The following is an 18,447-nucleotide window of genomic DNA, read 5'->3' as shown; positions in this document are numbered from 1 at the left end:
TAGACAAACAATTTTATTTAACAGCCAAAATAATTGTAAAAAAAACTAAAAGAATATCAAAGTCACGTATAATTTTATTATATCATTTCACACTCCGGCAATAACCATAATGAATTAAAGTTATAAGCAGGGTTGGGATTTTATAGCACTTACAATTGCATAAATATGCGTTATAATATTACCTTAAAAATCGCTAAATAAGCTCTAAAAATATGCAATAAAACAACAAAAAAAAAAGGAAATTTATTAATTAATAATTTTATACGAGCACGCAAGACGAATGTGGACTGTATAAAGTGAATTTTACACTCGTTCGTTGATAATCGGCTATTAGTAGAAATCGACAAAAAAACCAACAAAATCAGCAGATAATAAAAATTAGAACCAAATAACTAAAACGAAATTATTGTATTATATTATACCTACTTGTATATTATCGCTGTAATTGTACATAGTTGCATTAGCGTAATTGGTCTATTTACTTAATCTATACATTTATAATTTAATTTAAAATTAAAATTAAAATGAATCTTGAAAATTCGATTAACAAAAATCAAAAAACACGTTTACCAAAATACAATTTCATAAAATATGCCCGATTTTGATTAAAACACAGGTAAAAGGCAAAAAAGTCTCAAAAATCCAAAAAAAGCACTATAAACTAAAAAAAAAAATAAAATTTTTTATTTGAGTTCTCTGTATCATGAAACACATTTTTAGCTAACTCTACTATTTTTTAAGCATCTTATAAGAAATATGCAAATGCTATAAAATTCCAACCCTGGTTATAAGTATTTAGAAATTAGAATAACTAAAAACGTAGCCTAGGAATTAGAAATTTTTACGCCCGGGTAAAATGTTAAAATTACGCCCTATCATAGACCAATAATCAAATTCTCTTCTCGAGAATTTTTTTCTAATAATAATATACAATCATACTTAATGAGTTTTAACCTAATATCAGTATTTAACAAAATTAAAAATATCAAATTAGTTGTTAATTATTACAAAAATTAAACCCTCTAAAATTTCACGCCCGGGGATGAATCCCCATCTTCCACCCCTAGTTCCGCCCCTGATATTTATACAAGTGTATGGCGTCCATGCAATCGAATTAATGAAATCCATACACGTTTACCGTATGCGTGCGTGTACCTAAAACATTTTTTTCATACTTTTCATCGACCGCGTGTAATATTGTCGATGTTTATAAACGCGGGGCGTTCCGATCCGGAACAATATGTCGCGTCCCCGTACTTTAGGCAAGCCGTTGCACACAATTTGAAGCGAGATTACGATTATAAATTGATATTTACCGACCCCGATAGCGCCGTACAAACACACTCGACAATAGTGCTTCAACAGTGGGACCTATAAATAATAATATTATAATGACTAATGTATTATAACGCTGACACGCTGTAGAAAATAACACAATAATAATACAGTTGTGTGTGGGTACCTGTCTAACTTTTATTGTGTTTGGGCAGAGTTCACTTATGTGTATGTTTTCACGTTGCCGCCGTAGTGCATATGTGTACATATTGATTAGGTACCTATTATACATTGTTATAGAACGCATACGCTTGCGCCAGCACAATAAGCGTACGAGTGTGACTTTGTTCGGCCGGTCGAAAGAGTCTTTTCAAATCACGACTTGTACAGACACAAATGCGTTCGCTGGACACATAATTATGGTGTATAAATCACAGCGGCTCTGTTTTTTATTTATTTTTTTTCCTGCTACGCATAGGTGTACCCCCACATGCTACGTGTACGTGTTATAAAATATTGTTGCGCAAGAGTACACCACCGATAACTGCACCCGAATCCACGGAATGCAATAAATCCAGTCCATGTCACCAAAGCACACACTGTACACGCGCAAAGCATGAAATATCTCGATTTTTCAAAACCGGCATTCGGTAAAACAAATATTTTAGAAATTGTTGGACTGCAACCATAGGCGCAACTAGGAGATTTGGCCCCTCTTCCCCATAAATATTCCATGTTCTACATGGCATACTGCATACCATAGACGTATAATAGAATTCCATGGGCGTCCCCAGGGGGGGGCAAGACGGGGCACTTACCCCCCCCCCGGAATAATGTTATTTCCACATAAATTGGTAAAATTCCAAATGATAAATTAGTTTCTAAAAATAGGTCTACTAAGTTTCCATAACATATTATGTCAACGCACGGCTGACGGCTATCTATGAAAACTATCATTAATAATAATCGGACTATTTTATCTTAATGTATTTTTTGAGTAATGTTTTAATTGTACATTATACATAAATGTCAGTAATGTTTTAATTCATAGTTTTAATAATGACGAAATATAATAATTTACTATAAATAAAATGTATAAAAAAATTTTCATTTATTTTTTAAATTAATTTTGCCCCCCCCCCTAGAAAAATGTCTGGGGACGCCCATGTAGAATTCTATTATACGTCTATGCTGCATACAGCATACTTAACTCACAATAGTGTTACATGCATAAAAATACACATTGTAGCAGTGCTTGATTTGGCAAAATTAAAGAAGAGGGACTCTGTTTGCTTGAAAAAAATTTGCGTCCCCAAAACTTGTTGAGCGTTATAATTATAACGTATTTATAGTAGGGGGACGCTAAAATTTATAAAAATTAGAAGGGGTACTCCGTCCCCCTGCGTCCCCGCTCAAGTCGAGCACTGCATTGCAGTAAATCCAACTTGGCTCAGAATCTAAAATATATTAAAGGGGTCGGAGCCAGTGCAGTTTTAATTCTCAAAAACATGTCTTACAGGAAAAAACTCTCACGCCCTATAGAACTGTCGAATTTTGTTAATTTTTTTTTTATTCAAAAGAAGAAAACATTTCGCAGGTCGGTGTTGCTACAATCAACGTGTATGTGATGTACAGACGACGACGACAAACAAATGCGTTGAAATCCTCCTGAAATGCGTACGAACGCATGAAAGTACTTCCATCGCCTAATACTTTATGTGTGACGCATCTTAACGTACTTACGTGTGTGGTTGGTATACTCACGTTTTATCTTTTTTTTTCCTTTTTCGATTGAAATTTCTAAACGCATGTGTGTACATTTGTAGCAGTGTTTTTGTTTTTCTAAAACCGCAATATATTCGCTGGTGAATGATGTGACACGTTCCTGTAACGTTCTTAATAATTATTGTCTTTTTTTTCGGCGTACCTACTTGGACACAATAATGTGTGATCACCGTTCGAATTGGATCAATTTATTTTTTCAAAGGCAGCTGTAAACTGCAGTACTGTTCTTGTATTAATAACCGGAATAAACCACGAGTAGGTACACATTTTTTTTCTCCCGATCGTATATCAAAACAAATCATACATTTTCAAGAATAATTGTTCACAGTGGTTAGCGATATAAATGCGCTCGACATACCTATTGTCTATTATAACGACGCAGAACTAGGTACGGTACTACAGTCGTACACATTGTTTTACGGAGTTCAACAAGCACACCGTACACATTACGTACAGTTATTGGATTATCGATTTACATACTGTAACGTGTGACTATCGGTGTTCGTTGAGAAAATCGAACATACGCCGACGCAGTTATCGAGTGGAATCCCTGCGATGTATAGCTGGCCGGGCCGGTTCTGCATTAGGTACTCAAAAGTTCACTGATCAATATTTGTAGCCCTGTTGCGGGATTCCGAGGGTTCTTCGATCTCGTAAAATCTATATACATATATATATATATATATATATATATATATATATATATATTTATATTTATCAAATGAGCGATGATGTTCATCACTTAGATATAAAATATTGTGAATTAAATGTATTCACCCGATATCGGACCCCACAGCGTTGGTCCGAATGGGAGGCGGAGATGACACACACGACTTGATATTGTTAGGATTTTCAATTGCTCGCGCCTAGATGGTAACCCGTGCCAACTGTTATGTAATTGACAGTTAACGTCGTGAGCGCTATGTCTCCCCTCGTCGTACAATAATATACTCGACATTCGAGAGCCGATTCGGCTAAAAAACGTGTTTAGGCTTGCGTAAGGCAACAATATTATTACCTAGTTAATACGATGGGTTTAGATAACATAGCTGCGACCAATCTGTCACACAACAGTCCACCGTTTTGTTTGGCTTCAGGACCGTATTCATTGCAGGGCAAGAGGGCATGGGCCAGGGGCGCATATTTTAACACTGCTTATGTATTATTTTTCACGAAATATGAAAAATATGTAGTTAAAACAATTTCATTTGATAATGTCATTGATAAATTGCCCTCTATAAGAGCAGGAAAAGTACCATTGTAATTAATAAATTTAACATCAACTAATATAATTATAATACAAAAACATTTGCAGAAAATTACATGTTTTTTTAATGTATTGATTGTTTATATTTTAAAGTAATACAAATAGTTATTAAAGTTTATTAGTAATTATTACCTTGTATACTATGTTTTTGTAAATGCTTTATATCTCAAATAATTTTTTGTACAAAAATGCAACTTTCTATTGGTGGGGGAGGGGGAGGGGTTGGCAAATACATTAATTTGCCAGGAGCGCCACCAGACCTCAATATGGACCTGTTTAGTATGCAACGGGTCCGTGGACTTGGTACCGGAGCCGATGATTTGTATTTATATACATTCGTTCGCCGTCGGTTGGTCGAGGACACTCAGGGGGGGATGAATTTACATAAAAGAAGGAATCGAAAAAACGTCCAATAGTGTTGTCGGTTGAAAAACATGCGCGTACGATATTCAAAAATAAGGATTATAATACGTACCCTGCGGTCGTGTAACAATCACATAAGTACAAAGTGAAAATTAGGTACGATTGGTTAGAGCCAAGTTGAATAGACTCACCTGAATGGTGTACTTAGATCGATTGATCTATTGATAATTGATAATTAATATTTCTAAAAACTATAGCTATATCTAGTACTTTAAAAATTATTATATTTTTCAGGTGGATACCGAAACGGACTATCATCATTGGATTACAACTATTGCCGGACAACTTTTGAGTCAAACACCTTTGGAAAATGTCAAATATCTTGACATACTCGGTATTGTCTCAGACCACACACCATGTCGACAATACTCATTATCAAGTTCAGCACCAGTATCTGCATCCAAGCCCAAAAAGACCAATTTGGATATGCAAGAAGTTAACAATAATCAAACTTTATCATACAGGACTGGTACACGTATGTTCAAGAAGAATGTTTCACACTTGCCGGATTTAATTAGAGAGTGCGAACAATCTCGCAGGTCACCTGCCAATGAGTTTTCAGATCTTACGCCTGTTAAGCAAAAGCGTATGATGTTTGAAGGTTCGCTAATGTGTCCATCAAAAAGTGTAGACAATTTGCACCATATTTCACCTTCCACAGCGAAAATCAAGTCTAAATCAATGTACAATTTGGATCTGAGCGCTGTTCCAGTAAAGGACATTTGTAGATATTTTGAAAGCAGGTTCAACGTCAATGAAAAAAATACCATTCAATTCAGATCACTGCATTAGCTGTATACATATTATAGATAATAGAAGTGAGATGAAAGGTGTAATGCTTAGATGGAAATAATAAAAAATTTCTAAAGATTTATGAAACTATTATTATAATATATTACTTAATGTATACTCTTTAGTCATTAATAAATAATTATGTGTTTAAATAAATGAAAAAACAATTAAAAATCTTATAATCTTATGATTTTTACAAATGTTGAGCTAAAAATAATAATAAACATTTGCCCTCTTAACAATATCAAAAACAAATTAAAACTTAAATATTGTCTTAAAAAAGGAGAGAAATTATATAACTAGATGAAATCATTGAGTTCTATCCAAGAATAAATTATTCCTACATTTATTTGTTATTTAATGACTACAACATGTACTGTTTTGTAAAAAAAACTAATTTTCACCAATTGAAGTACATCTAATTCACCAATTATGTATTAAAGACACATTACATTAAACAAAAAAAACTAAAATGTCAGTACTGCAACTATATAACTGTATGATAAATAGGATTTTTAAACCCCCAAAACAGCCACACAAAAATGTATAACCTTTTAGTTATTTACAACACAGTAGAAAAAAGAAATGTATTATTCATAATTTTGAAGTCCATTTGAAAGCACCAATGGTAGCATATGTACTTCTCATCTGAAAGATCAAGTATCTGTTAGATATAGTTAGACTCCGTTGAATATACCCTGCTAGTCTGAAAATATCAACAAAATATGATATTGGTAAATGCATTATGTTGCACTCATATTATTGATGTTAGTCAATGGTAAACACAGTGTTTAAATTAAAGTAGTTATAAAATTGATCTGAATATTTACCCGTAGTTAATAAATAATTATCTTTGGACGTTGAATCCAGTGCATCATCATACTTGGAATGTGTCAGATCAGACAGTTCCTCAAAATGTTTCTGTCGTTTGCGCACATTCCAGTGTAGGCATTCAGCTAATGAATCGAACCAGTCAGTTATCTGGTCCTGAGCACATATTGATGGTACTGAATAAATGGATGTAGTTACTCGCAAGCTGCAAATATAATAAAATAATATAATAATTTAATTAAAACCTGGTAAGTATTCCAAGAAAATCAAAGAAAAACCAAAACTTAAGCAAATGTATACACATGGTTATCGTATTATATTTCAATAGTATTAACATCTATTTGATTAGTATGGTTAAATGGTTGTCGTGCAGTATTAATAAGTATAAAATATGTTTTAAAGAATGTAATTTGTACTTGATAAATATTATATAGATCTTTTTTGAAAAAAAAACAACTAACATTTTTGATGTTGTATAATATAGTATACTGTTTAAGTCACTTATGTGAACATTAAATTAAGTTTACTGTGCTCATAATCTATCACCAATTATTATTCTACATTTCATATAGACCGACCTATCGTCTGCACATAATTCCTGTTGATTTCGGCCATCAAATGAAACCCAAGCGGTTGATCGGGCATCTGGACTCAACATAATCTGTAACAAGTATCCTGCTTTATCAGTAACAAAATTATAACCCGCATAACATTCACTATTTTCATTAGTAGAAGCCAATTGACTTATTTTTTATTAGATATACCATTATACTAAATTTACTTCAAAATTCTTAAATTTAACTAGCATAAATTTTAAATATTAAATCAACAAATAACTAAAAATATTTGAGTTTAAAATGATAACCATGTGCAATTCAAAAGCATTTAAACAAACATAAGCACATTCATACACAACAGCTATTTAAATTTGACTTTAAAATGAGTAAAATTTTCAATATTTTCTCTCCTATTACCTATCACCATGAAAAATCTCTTGCCGACTACGACCATCAAATGAAACCCAGGCCGTATTGCGACTATCTGGTGATACCATTATCTATATAAAGAAACAAAATATAGCCTAACTGCGTTTATCTCTTTAAATATTATTTATGTGTATATGTTTAATAAATTACAAACTAATCAAAATTCTAAAAAAACAAAGTAGATTCCACACCATGAGTGTGAATAAATTAATATTTAAAAAATATAATTTATCCTTTTGGTACCAGTCATAAATAATTATTAGTATTCACATTAACAAAATAACCTACATATCTATACACATCAATAACAATTTAATTAAATGGTTCAAAAGTTCAAGATTATTAATTAAATTTATTCTTCTTCTTAATTTAAAAATAAGTATTATTTATTACACCAATTTTAATGTATACTAATAATTTAATAACTTTTTCAAAATCTAATACTTATCATTTTACAATTTGTTAAATAATGCATTTAAAAATTAATTCATACTTAACATAATTTTGATGAAAAATGTTTTAAAATATCTAACAAATATTAAGAATACAAATCTGATACTTGCTTATCTTTAACTTAATATTATTTTCAAAATATTAAACTAATAAATATTACATAATATTAGGTAAAATAAGTAATTTAAATTTGTCTTTCATATTCTATAATTGAAGGTACTAGAAATAAAAAAAGTTAGTTCATTAATTTCAAGGGCATAGCGATGAAAGTTTCTCAATTGTATGTAATTTAAATGATTGCTTGAGATACTTAATTATTTTAATTAAAAAACGATAATTTATTTTACTTATTTCAAAATTTTTATGATAACAGTAGATTATATACTGAAATTAAAATACATTTTTTAACATTTTTTTTCCAACATTTCTTATTAAAATCATTATTATTTCAGTTATGTTACGACCATTACCGTCATCTCGGTGTGAATTTAAAAAATCAATTAAAATATTATTTTGGTAAACTTTAAAAATTATTTCCAATCTCAAATTATAAAAAATATCAAGTAAAAATATTGTAAGATATTTAACGTCATACATATTCATAGACTATGTAATAATAATTAAATTATAAATTGAACTAAAATAATCCCATCATTCAACTATAAATAGGTGTGGAATCCCTTCAAAATAATAATTTACTTTTAATTCAACACCAGCTGGTACTACTATTGGCCTGAATGACAAAGAATGAGGACATATAGGTGTCACCATAATAGCTGGAACACTTGGGTGAATCATTGATGCACCAGCTGCAACTGCATACGCCGTACTTCCAGTTGGTGTTGAAACAATCAAACCTAATTACAAAAATAAAATATCAGAATTAGACACATACACTTACATGATTATATTTTTATCAATTGTCGAGCTATAATATTTTATGATCAAGACTAATGGAAACAAAAATCTATGAAAGTTCATAAAAAATTATACACGTTCATACGTGTATACAATGTAAATTTATAACAATGACCCTTAAAAACCATCAATAAATGTTCTAAAAACTTGCCGAAAATTGCCTAAAAAAAAAAAAAAAAGCACTTTGCATTGAAATTTAGACCCTACTTATAATAAATGTGGGCAATTATAATTTTTTTTTGATGATAGACAACACACATACACACACACATATATATCAGTTAAATTTTTGGAAAATCATATAAATTAATATATATATATATATTATATCAATTACAGAGTATTCATTGTGTAAACACAATCAAGAAATTATTTAAAATTTGTTTATTCAATAGTTATTTAAAATATGCAGTGATAAAAACATCACAGATGCTGAATTTAACAAGTTGACTGCCACGAGGACCATATTTGGTACTCACGTGGTTTGTCTCCTGTGCCACACATTTTAAACACGTTTTGTTCTACAGGCTTTGAGTACCAATTCTGGTACTCACACCATTTGACTCTCAGGGTTTGAGAGTCAATTTGGGTACTCATTTTTTTTGGTGATTACGTCACTGAGAACCTTTTCTGATGCTCAATTCGTTTAATGGAGTAGAAAGAGGAGAAAATTTCAAACTGAATACAGCAAACAGCCCATGTTAGCATCTGTCTAAAAATACAAGAGCGCACGAGACAAACACAGCGAGTACCTATTCTGGTACTCAAAGCGTTTGAGAACAGCTCTATAAAAACACCGTGGCAGTCAACTTGTTAAAGATGAACTTTAACTATCTTGGTGGGATATTTAGTCTTTTATAATACAAAACTACAATTATAAAATATAATATTTTATTCTGTTTTTTTGTCATTCAATAATATAATAATAACTAAACATTATTTAAAAATAAAATATGCATTACCATCTCCTTGGACAGATGTAATGTGTTTTCCATCCAAAAACAAGTCAATGTTTGACAGATATGGTGATGGCCCACGGTCAATAACTACTTCATTCAACACAAGTAAATTTAATGGTGGTTTTTCTTTATCCTCATTTTTCCTAACAATTATGCATCTCAGTCTACTGCGTAATGTCAGCGCAGCGTGTCCTTCTAGTACATTGGTCACTTGCTGTTGAAAATTATCGAACTTAAAAGGTGTCAAAAATCCAAGTGAACCCAAATGGAACGCCATAATTGGTGGTACAGATTTCTAAACATAAACACAATTGTAAACACGTTGCAAAACAAAGTGTTTACATGGCGTACCTGAAACAATAGACTAGCATAGAGCAGTGTGCCGTCCCCGCCTAGGCAAATAATAAAGTCTATTTTATCGGTCAGATCGTCTTTGCCATCTTGGAATGACTTAAGTTTCTCTCGTATTTCCATAAAGCCTGAGTTGCTAGTGAGCATAGTGTCTTCCATCACTGAGTGCTCAACGAATACAATCATGCTTTTCTCCTAGAGCACGAAACTGGATGATGAGTAACAAGGTAAAACCAAAACAATGATAGACAGCAGTACTGTGGTACACAGCACAGCGCTTACCTGTATCAGCCATCTGACGAGTTGTATGAACGGCGGTAACACGGACATGTCTCGAACTTTTTTTATCACCAACACCGACAGTGGATTCTTGTACCACGTAAGACGTTGGCTGGCCGGATCCTGGACCGTTCTGGTGAGATCAAATAAAACGAAAAAAAAAAAAAGCACACTATAAGTAACGAAGTTGGCGTTGGAACTGGGCGTTTGCAGGACTCACATGACCATCGCGGAGTTCTTCATGATACGGCCACATGGTCCGAACTGTTGGACGGGGCTGGGGGCGTTCAGCGATCGCGTCCTCCTGAAACACAAGACGTGAGCAAAACCTGGTCAGTGGGTATTACGATCATCTCCGCGGACGGCAATGGGAGGGGCGCGCGGTGAACGGGCATTCGGGAACGGGCAGTTGGGCTTACGGATCCACGTCGTCCGTCTCGCCAACGTCGTCGTCATCCGTCCCGCAAACGTCGTCGTCGACCGCGATCACCACGTCATCGTCGGCCGGGTCGTACGGGACCGCGGCCGAGTCGTCGTCGACGTTCATGACGGCGAGCGACGGTGACTGAATCGCGACAATCCGCCGGGGGCCGTCTTGTTTGCACGCATTGTGTGATCGACGGCGACGGACACGGAACCGGAGAGAAGACTCCCGTTGTCAGTGGACGGCGTTTTTAAAGAGGCAAAACGAACGGTACGGATAGACAGAAGAGATTAGTATTGTTGTTTTTATTAAATATCCGTATTATTGCTGAGACGACAATGCACCGCGGTGATCGAGACGATTGATAAGCCGGTCACAGGGGTCGGCAGGGTCGACGGCGGTTCAATAGTCGATAGCACAACGAAAATCCGATTACAAAAAACGTTGATTGTCGCGTGGCCGCGTGCACGTCGAGCCGACCGGGTTTCGTCGCCGCTAGAGCGCGCTCGTCAACGTTCTCATCGGCGGCGATCCGGCACGAAGCGGTCACGTGTTGTCACTCGTTCGGCGGCGGAAGAACAAAAATCCTCTGATTGTCACTATTTCCTGCCGAAATGGTTATAATCGCGATTGGAACGGAGAACTGACAGAGAGTTTGATGACGAGTATCAGCCACCTACCGACCGAGCTATATCTATGACTTTTGAAAAGTTTTAAAACGTTGAGTTTGGATTTATGACTTGTAATAGTTCGTTCCATAGTCTCATGGTTATACATCCTGCCGCCCGTTATTCGTTTCATTGTCCCGTTTTTCCCAGGGGAATCTTCGAGACGTTAAAATGTCCCGTTTTCAGAAATCAGTAAAAATGATGATGGTGAATTATAATGTTTTTTGATGAATTATTGTTTTTATTATAACCGGTATGTTTGCATGCGACGTGCGTGCACTGTATTATTGCATGGTGGACAGTGAATACCAGGGGGAGTGGTGCATCAGGATACATAACTATTAACTACACTAATAATATATAAACACCGCAATATCAACGTAACATTATTTTCATAGTTCATTATTTCAGTGTTACAGTAATCGTTTACCATTTTCTTTACGTAGACTCTTATGTATAAAAAAAAGTTGTTCATAATAAAAATGAATCACTTATAAATAATTGTAATTAATTAATTACATTTTGTTTTTTTCCTTAAAACCAAAATAGTATTTTATTTTGTTAATTGTTAAATAAAAAAAATTGTTTATAATCAAAACTATGAAGATATTATTTTTTTTATTTTGTCCCGTTTGGACAAGAAAAATATATAGTCACCTTAGTCATACGTATTGTTTTACCGTGAAAGAAAAATGTTGAATTCAGCTTCATTTAGTTGTAGTTTATGTTCCCATTAACATGATCCACCCCTAGAAATCTCAGAGGCAACTGCCTCTCGTAGTGCCGGATTAAACATTTGTGGGCCCTTAGGCAATCAAAATTTTGGGCCCTACAAATATATTTTTTACATACATCTTTAAAATTACTATCCAATAATTAAAATAAAAAGCTTTAATAATAACCAACTATTATTAATTAATAAAATCATATTTGTTAATTTTTTTTATTTGCGAGAAAAATGATTTACTTATTATATTATTCCTATTTTTTTTTTCAAAATAATACTATCATTATTATTGCATATAACACCTACAACTTGTATATTATACTTCGTAATGACTTTTGTCCCGTAAATTCGTAAATAAAATACTGGTATTATTAATTAAAAAAAAAAAAATATAGTTTTCCGTTTTCACAGGGCTTCTTAAATGAGTGAGGCCCTAAGGCGGGCGTCTATTTCGCCTAATGGGTGATCCGGCACTGGCTTCTCGAAGATTTGGCCACGCCACTATGCTTCCTGTCCGTTGCCACGTCTTTAGCGTTTAACCCTTTGCGCGTATTTGTTCGGTAAACGTTTTTTGTGCTGAACAATTAGACACGACACGTCAGCACCGCGGTTTTCCCATGTGTCCAAACACGATACTTTTTTGCTTTCGATCGGACTATCTGAAGCAGCGGTTCAAGAGGAAAGGAGTCGATAACAAATGTTTAATGCACTCTTTTAGGTTAGGTTGTATTTGGGTTTCTCTAAGTAATCCAAAATATTTATAAATTCAAATGTTATAACTTGGTCGACCTTCGCTTTTTTGCTTTTTTTTTATGATTTTTTTTTCTTTGTTTTTTCACCAACTCCAAGGGACTAAATCTTATTTTTGTTGTTGTTGAACAAGCGTCTCTCAAATCACGCCTATTCGGTTTATACTTATTTTATTGAATATTTTCTCACCGTTAATATAACAATGGAACATGAACATTATTTTCAAACTACTTTTCGCTGAATGGTATATATTTACATCTAGTGACCTGACCGATACCGACTATCGGGTCAAACGTATAAGAATCATTCATCGCATATAAATGTAATCAAATAAATAAACATCAATCGATTTTACATATAAACGTCGGATAATTATTATATTATCGTGTGTTTATCTGTTTAACATTTATCTGTTTACGTTTTGCAGGTCTATTGAACAGTCGTTTGAGACGATACGTGCCCTTAAGTTGACACTGATCTGCCTAAAATAATAACGAGACGCAACGTGATTGACCTTTTGTTATTGTAAAATGTTCCGAACATACGTGACGAACATTGAATAATAATGCAGAGATAATAAAGAGAAAAAAAAAATGTTTTATACAACTTATAGTTTACAAACAAATCGATTAAAGTATAATGCGTATCAATAAGTTTACGCGAGACTAATTAGCAGTTATACCATATATTGCGTATCATTCGGCGTTTTCCGCGTGTTTAAAAGTGCATTGCAGTTTGCTAACACTACGGAGGTTATTTTATTGAAATAATTAGCATAAAATTAATGTTTCTCATTATTGCACTGTTTAACTGTTAGTCTTACTTCATTTGTGTTTCGCGTCTTCGTATGTTTATTATATATTTTTGTTACACTAACATTCAAATTAACGCACATATAATCCGATACGGAAAGATACGTTAGAAAAAATATATTTCCTATCTCGGTATTTCCTTATGCTATTTCTAGCGTTATAACATATAATCGATTAAATTATTGTACGGACTATGTAGTGAAATATTTTATAGTATATTGCCTAACCGTGACGTATATACACGGACGGGTGCGATCTGCCGACGCATCCAAAAGACAAAATTCGTTCTAATTTTAATTCCTCGGATAACGGCGCGTATGATATTTGTTCGAAGTAATTGTTGTTGTACGTGTGTATAATATAGATACTTATATAATATTACGTACACGCGGAGTCACAGTTTTTTTATGGTCTACGAGCTTAATACAATATTTAATAATTATAATTATAAAACGAACAAACGACGCAGTAATAATCGAAAATGATTTTCATTACCAACGTGTACGCATGATAACATGATAATTGTATATTCTCGGAATCCTTTGGAATCGTATTATTGTCGCGTGGAGAACAACGATACTTTTGAATAACATCGTACTTTGTGCGCCTATGCTGCAGTGTAAGGTGTACAGGAATGGGCAACTTAAAGTTACTAGAAAGCCAGCGTCTAAACATTTATAAAGTTTTGGCGGACCAGAGGGCAAGAACTAAAACTAAAACGCTATAAGTAAATAAAATAAATTATAAATAAAATTGTAAAATAAAATCACTATTAACTTAGGTAAGTAATTTTTAGATGTTTAATTGTCAAAGTGTATGTATGTATTGGGTTCGACAGCAGATTACAATTTAATTCTTCAAATGATGTAATTGATATACTTATATGTATATACACTGTATTTTTATGTATTGAATCATAAATGAATAATTTATAAAGTTTGTGTTTTCAGAAATTTGTGATACTGTGATTGACAATAAAAAGTTTAAACATATAATAATTTAATAATAAATTCATTATAAATCATAATTTTTATAAATTTCTAACTATAAGCATTAATTGAACATTTGCTATTTAGTAGTACACTATGGTTCAAAAGATTAAAATATGCTGTTTCTTTCACATGGCTATAAGCAGTAACCATACCTACTATAAAATAAAGTTCCAAACGTTATGAAAATTCGGAAAAATTTAATTAAAAACACGAATTCTTATAATATGTACAAAAATTTGCATTTACTAAATAAATTGTATAGTTTAATTTATTTTTCAAACACTGTCATTGTTTTTTGTATCATTTAAAAAAATTGTTCAGGTTTAAGTGCTTTCCTAATTCGAAGAGGTATATAATACATATTATTATAACCATTTGAACGTATGAACATGTGTGTGTGTGTTTTAATTGACCTTTTGACTTATATAATATATTATCTATAACCTATAACTATCGTAGAATAAAATACTCATGAAATAAATATGAAAAATTATGTAATGTATTTAATGTTGTATTTTGATCAGATTTAAAGCAAATTTTGTATTATTTTTTTTTTATTACTACTACAATTAAAAACAATAAATACTCTGTACTTTAATGATAATAATAAAATGTACGTTATTTTAATATTCTTATAACTTAACATGTTTCTCTATTACTTTGTTAATCATATGTTATAAATACAGTTATTAATTAAACTTATGTATTTAGTAAACACCAACACAGTGGTGCCGAACATGTACTTCAGGTAGTTCAATTGAACTGCCTAGAAAATTGGAACGTTTAAATAAAAAAATAAAAATGATCAAAATATCAAATTAATTATTTCATATATAAATTGGAAAATGTTTTCTATTTAAAATAGTTTTATTATTTATAGAATGGTTATTCAACCATATTTTATAAGCATAAAATATGGTTGAATATTTAAAAAGGTGATAAACTGGAAGGAGTGTGTGGGTCAATCTAATTACTTGAACTGGCAGTTTCAATTTCATTCGGCGCCGCTGCACTTACATGATTTGCAAACAATGTGAACACAATTACATAATCTTCATTATTGAGTTAATTTGATCATGTGCATTATTACGTATATGTGTGTTTATATAGTCATGCATGTTCAATGAGTGATCGGTTAATCGATTTATAATATGTAATTATTGTTGTAAAAAATATTTGTAAATTAGAAACATATTAAATTAATAACTATACCTTATTATTTGGCTTACCATAATATGATAATTATGACAAATTTTATTTTTAGTTTAATTTATTTTTAATTGCAATAACACATACTATCGAATATTATATCTGTCGGCTAATAAATTACAGTTGACAGATACAAACTTGGACACTCATATTCATTGAATAAAACAAACAATTTCTAATGTGCTATAGGCCATCGTTTATTTTTTTTAAATGATTTAAAAAATAAAATACATTAACATATTAGTTTTTATCTACACTGTACATTGGTCAAACTAATTATATTTTATTCATTTGTTAATAATGCACGAAATTTATTTCGTTTTTACACAGCTTCTATTAATACTTATTTAAATAATCAGTATTGAACAAGTGTTAACATTAATTCACAATTTTTTTAATTATCATTTGTTTTTGATTAATTTATTTTTAATATCAATGAGACAATCATGTAAATATATGTTTATTTATTTATTTATTTTTTTAGGAAGGGAACGTTTAACCTTTTTAAAAATAATTAGGGCTTAAATAATATACAATGAAGTATTATATACTATATAGCTTAATTCATGATACTGGGTGGTGTGGTCGCTACTACTCTCCTAAATTACGTGCCAGTAATGAGAAAGAAATCTATCTGAATTTTTATACACCATCTATGTATCTTAATAATTATACACATCAATATGCAAAAGAAATGACTATAGTTTCTGATTATTTATAATACGCTTTAAATTCTATTTAATAATATTCGTTACCATTTGGTTTTTTTTTCTAGTATCGTAAATATTTTATGAAGATAGTAATTTTACAATGATTATTATGTACAGTGGATTTCATAATATTTTATTAGCCGGCATAAGATGGTTAGAGAACAAAGAAAGTTTTGCAAATCCGGATTCGTAATAATATATTATGACTTATATTGGCTAATGCTAGAGGTATCATTGACTATATAAGTAGTAAGTATTTATAATCAATGCGGTAGTTGGTACCTATTACGTAAAGAAAGTTGAAGTCACAAATACATCGACTGTCCAACTGTGAATATATCTTTATTCGATTTGGAAACAATACATTATAATTATTATTTTGATAATCAAGACCGAAATGTCATTCGCATACTTATAGATTCGAATAAACATACATTGATGTACAGATAGATGGATGGGACTGTATTTCATACTTTGTTTATTGTTTTTATACACAGCTCTTATGTAGATATTTGATATTTCTTATCTAACTACTCGTTGTTTTCTGTGTCGTGTCATCCCAACGACCATGGAATTAATAATACAAGTAAATTATAAACAAAAACCGATAAAAAATTGACCACAGAGAGAAAAAAATTACTTTTAGTGTATAATCACCTGAAAGAGGAAGTGTATAAGATCAAGTTCAACTCGTGGTTATTATATGATTATATCTAACGGATTTTGTGCACCAGGGTACATAAGTAAAAATAAAAAAATATTATAATTGAAGTTGGTGTGGTTATACATTACGGAAAATTGTTTTTTTTTTTACATAATGATTAAGATGTAACAAAAGAAATTTGTCCTTCTCAAATACAAGATCAAAAATTGATTATCACGAACTCGATGATTGCAGAAACATCATGAGTCACATATTTTATGAAATTGATATATTAGTAAAAACATATACTAGTCATGTGATTCTATGCATTGAATGTAAAAACGTATTTTAATAAAGTCTTTTAAATACTTTTTTATCAGATAAATAAATAATAATAGGTAATCACTGTTTTTACTCTCTACGCATAGAAACACATGAATAGTATACGTTTTTACTAATATCTAAATCCCATAAAATATGTGACTCATAACATTTTTGCAATCATCGATTCAATTGAAGAACTATTTTATAATAATAATAATAATAATAATAATAATAATAATATTTATTATTATTAATATGATTATTATTGTTATTATTAATATTATTAAATATTATCCGGCTGATATATTATGACATGAAACTATGTTCAAAAAATAAAAATATATATTTGTTTGGTTGATAAATTTAAGATAACAGCTTGTATGCTAACTGGTGAAAATCGTAACCATACGTATTTGACGTGTAACGCGTTTGCGCATTTTTGTATAGTTTACCTACACGTTTTCGCAACTGAATAATTGTCTATAGTTACAAAAAAAAAAAATCAATATAAAGATAGAATGATAGGAAGATAGATCAAGTCTTATAAAATCAGTAGCATATTAATGTTCATCTCTGTTTATTAACGTATGTGCAACAGATTGACATAATTTTTCTAAGTAACTAATGATAATCCATAAAATTTTGTAATTTTTATTATTGAAATGAGTTTTGACATCGCAACACTATTATAATGTAAGTAGTTGGTAACAACATTTTAATTATTTACGATTGTTTGATTAATTCCCGGTTTTGAAAAACACGATATAATATGTATAAAATCTGTGAAAAAACTAACGTGAGGTAATGATAATTCAGTCCAATCAATATGGCTTACATACTAGTAACTGTGAGTTGAATAATAATTACAA

General features: G+C 31.4%; 2 protein-coding genes across 12 annotated transcripts in view; one reads left to right on the top strand and one right to left on the bottom strand.

The window, feature by feature from the left end:
- LOC112685536 overlaps positions 1 to 5,636 on the top strand; it is a 53,485-nt gene extending 47,849 nt beyond the window's left edge. Inside the window, exon 3 of one of the 2 annotated variants that reach the window (XM_025557454.1) lies at positions 4,985 to 5,636. In XM_025557454.1, coding sequence (XP_025413239.1) covers positions 4,985 to 5,542 — 558 coding nt within the window. In that variant the 3' untranslated portion in view covers positions 5,543 to 5,636. The remainder of the gene's footprint in view (positions 1 to 4,984) is intronic. The other variant, XM_025557453.1, reaches the window with a different exon arrangement.
- A 161-nt stretch (positions 5,637 to 5,797) lies between these two features.
- The window catches only part of LOC112685542 (NAD kinase-like), a 97,434-nt gene continuing 84,784 nt past the window's right edge, over positions 5,798 to 18,447 (bottom strand). For 6 of the 10 annotated variants that reach the window (XM_025557460.1, XM_025557462.1, XM_025557464.1 and 3 more), the window contains exons 2-9: positions 10,540 to 10,623; positions 10,323 to 10,452; positions 10,041 to 10,235; positions 9,693 to 9,984; positions 8,512 to 8,669; positions 6,952 to 7,034; positions 6,373 to 6,578; positions 5,798 to 6,248 (exon numbers count right to left, since the gene is read on the bottom strand). In XM_025557460.1, coding sequence (XP_025413245.1) covers positions 6,244 to 6,248; positions 6,373 to 6,578; positions 6,952 to 7,034; positions 8,512 to 8,669; positions 9,693 to 9,984; positions 10,041 to 10,235; positions 10,323 to 10,452; positions 10,540 to 10,623 — 1,153 coding nt within the window. In that variant the 3' untranslated portion in view covers positions 5,798 to 6,243. Of the gene's footprint in view, positions 6,249 to 6,372; positions 6,579 to 6,951; positions 7,035 to 7,347; positions 7,431 to 8,511; positions 8,670 to 9,692; positions 9,985 to 10,040; positions 10,236 to 10,322; positions 10,453 to 10,539; positions 10,624 to 10,738; positions 11,173 to 18,447 lie in introns of those variants that run through there. The other 4 variants (XM_025557461.1, XM_025557459.1, XR_003148812.1 and 1 more) reach the window with 4 other exon arrangements.

Source organism: Sipha flava, unplaced genomic scaffold (assembly GCF_003268045.1).
Source record: "Sipha flava isolate LNK unplaced genomic scaffold, YSA_version1 281_pilon_pilon, whole genome shotgun sequence".
NCBI classification, from domain to species: domain Eukaryota; kingdom Metazoa; phylum Arthropoda; class Insecta; order Hemiptera; family Aphididae; genus Sipha; species Sipha flava.
This window is presented reverse-complemented; position numbering and strand designations above follow the sequence as displayed.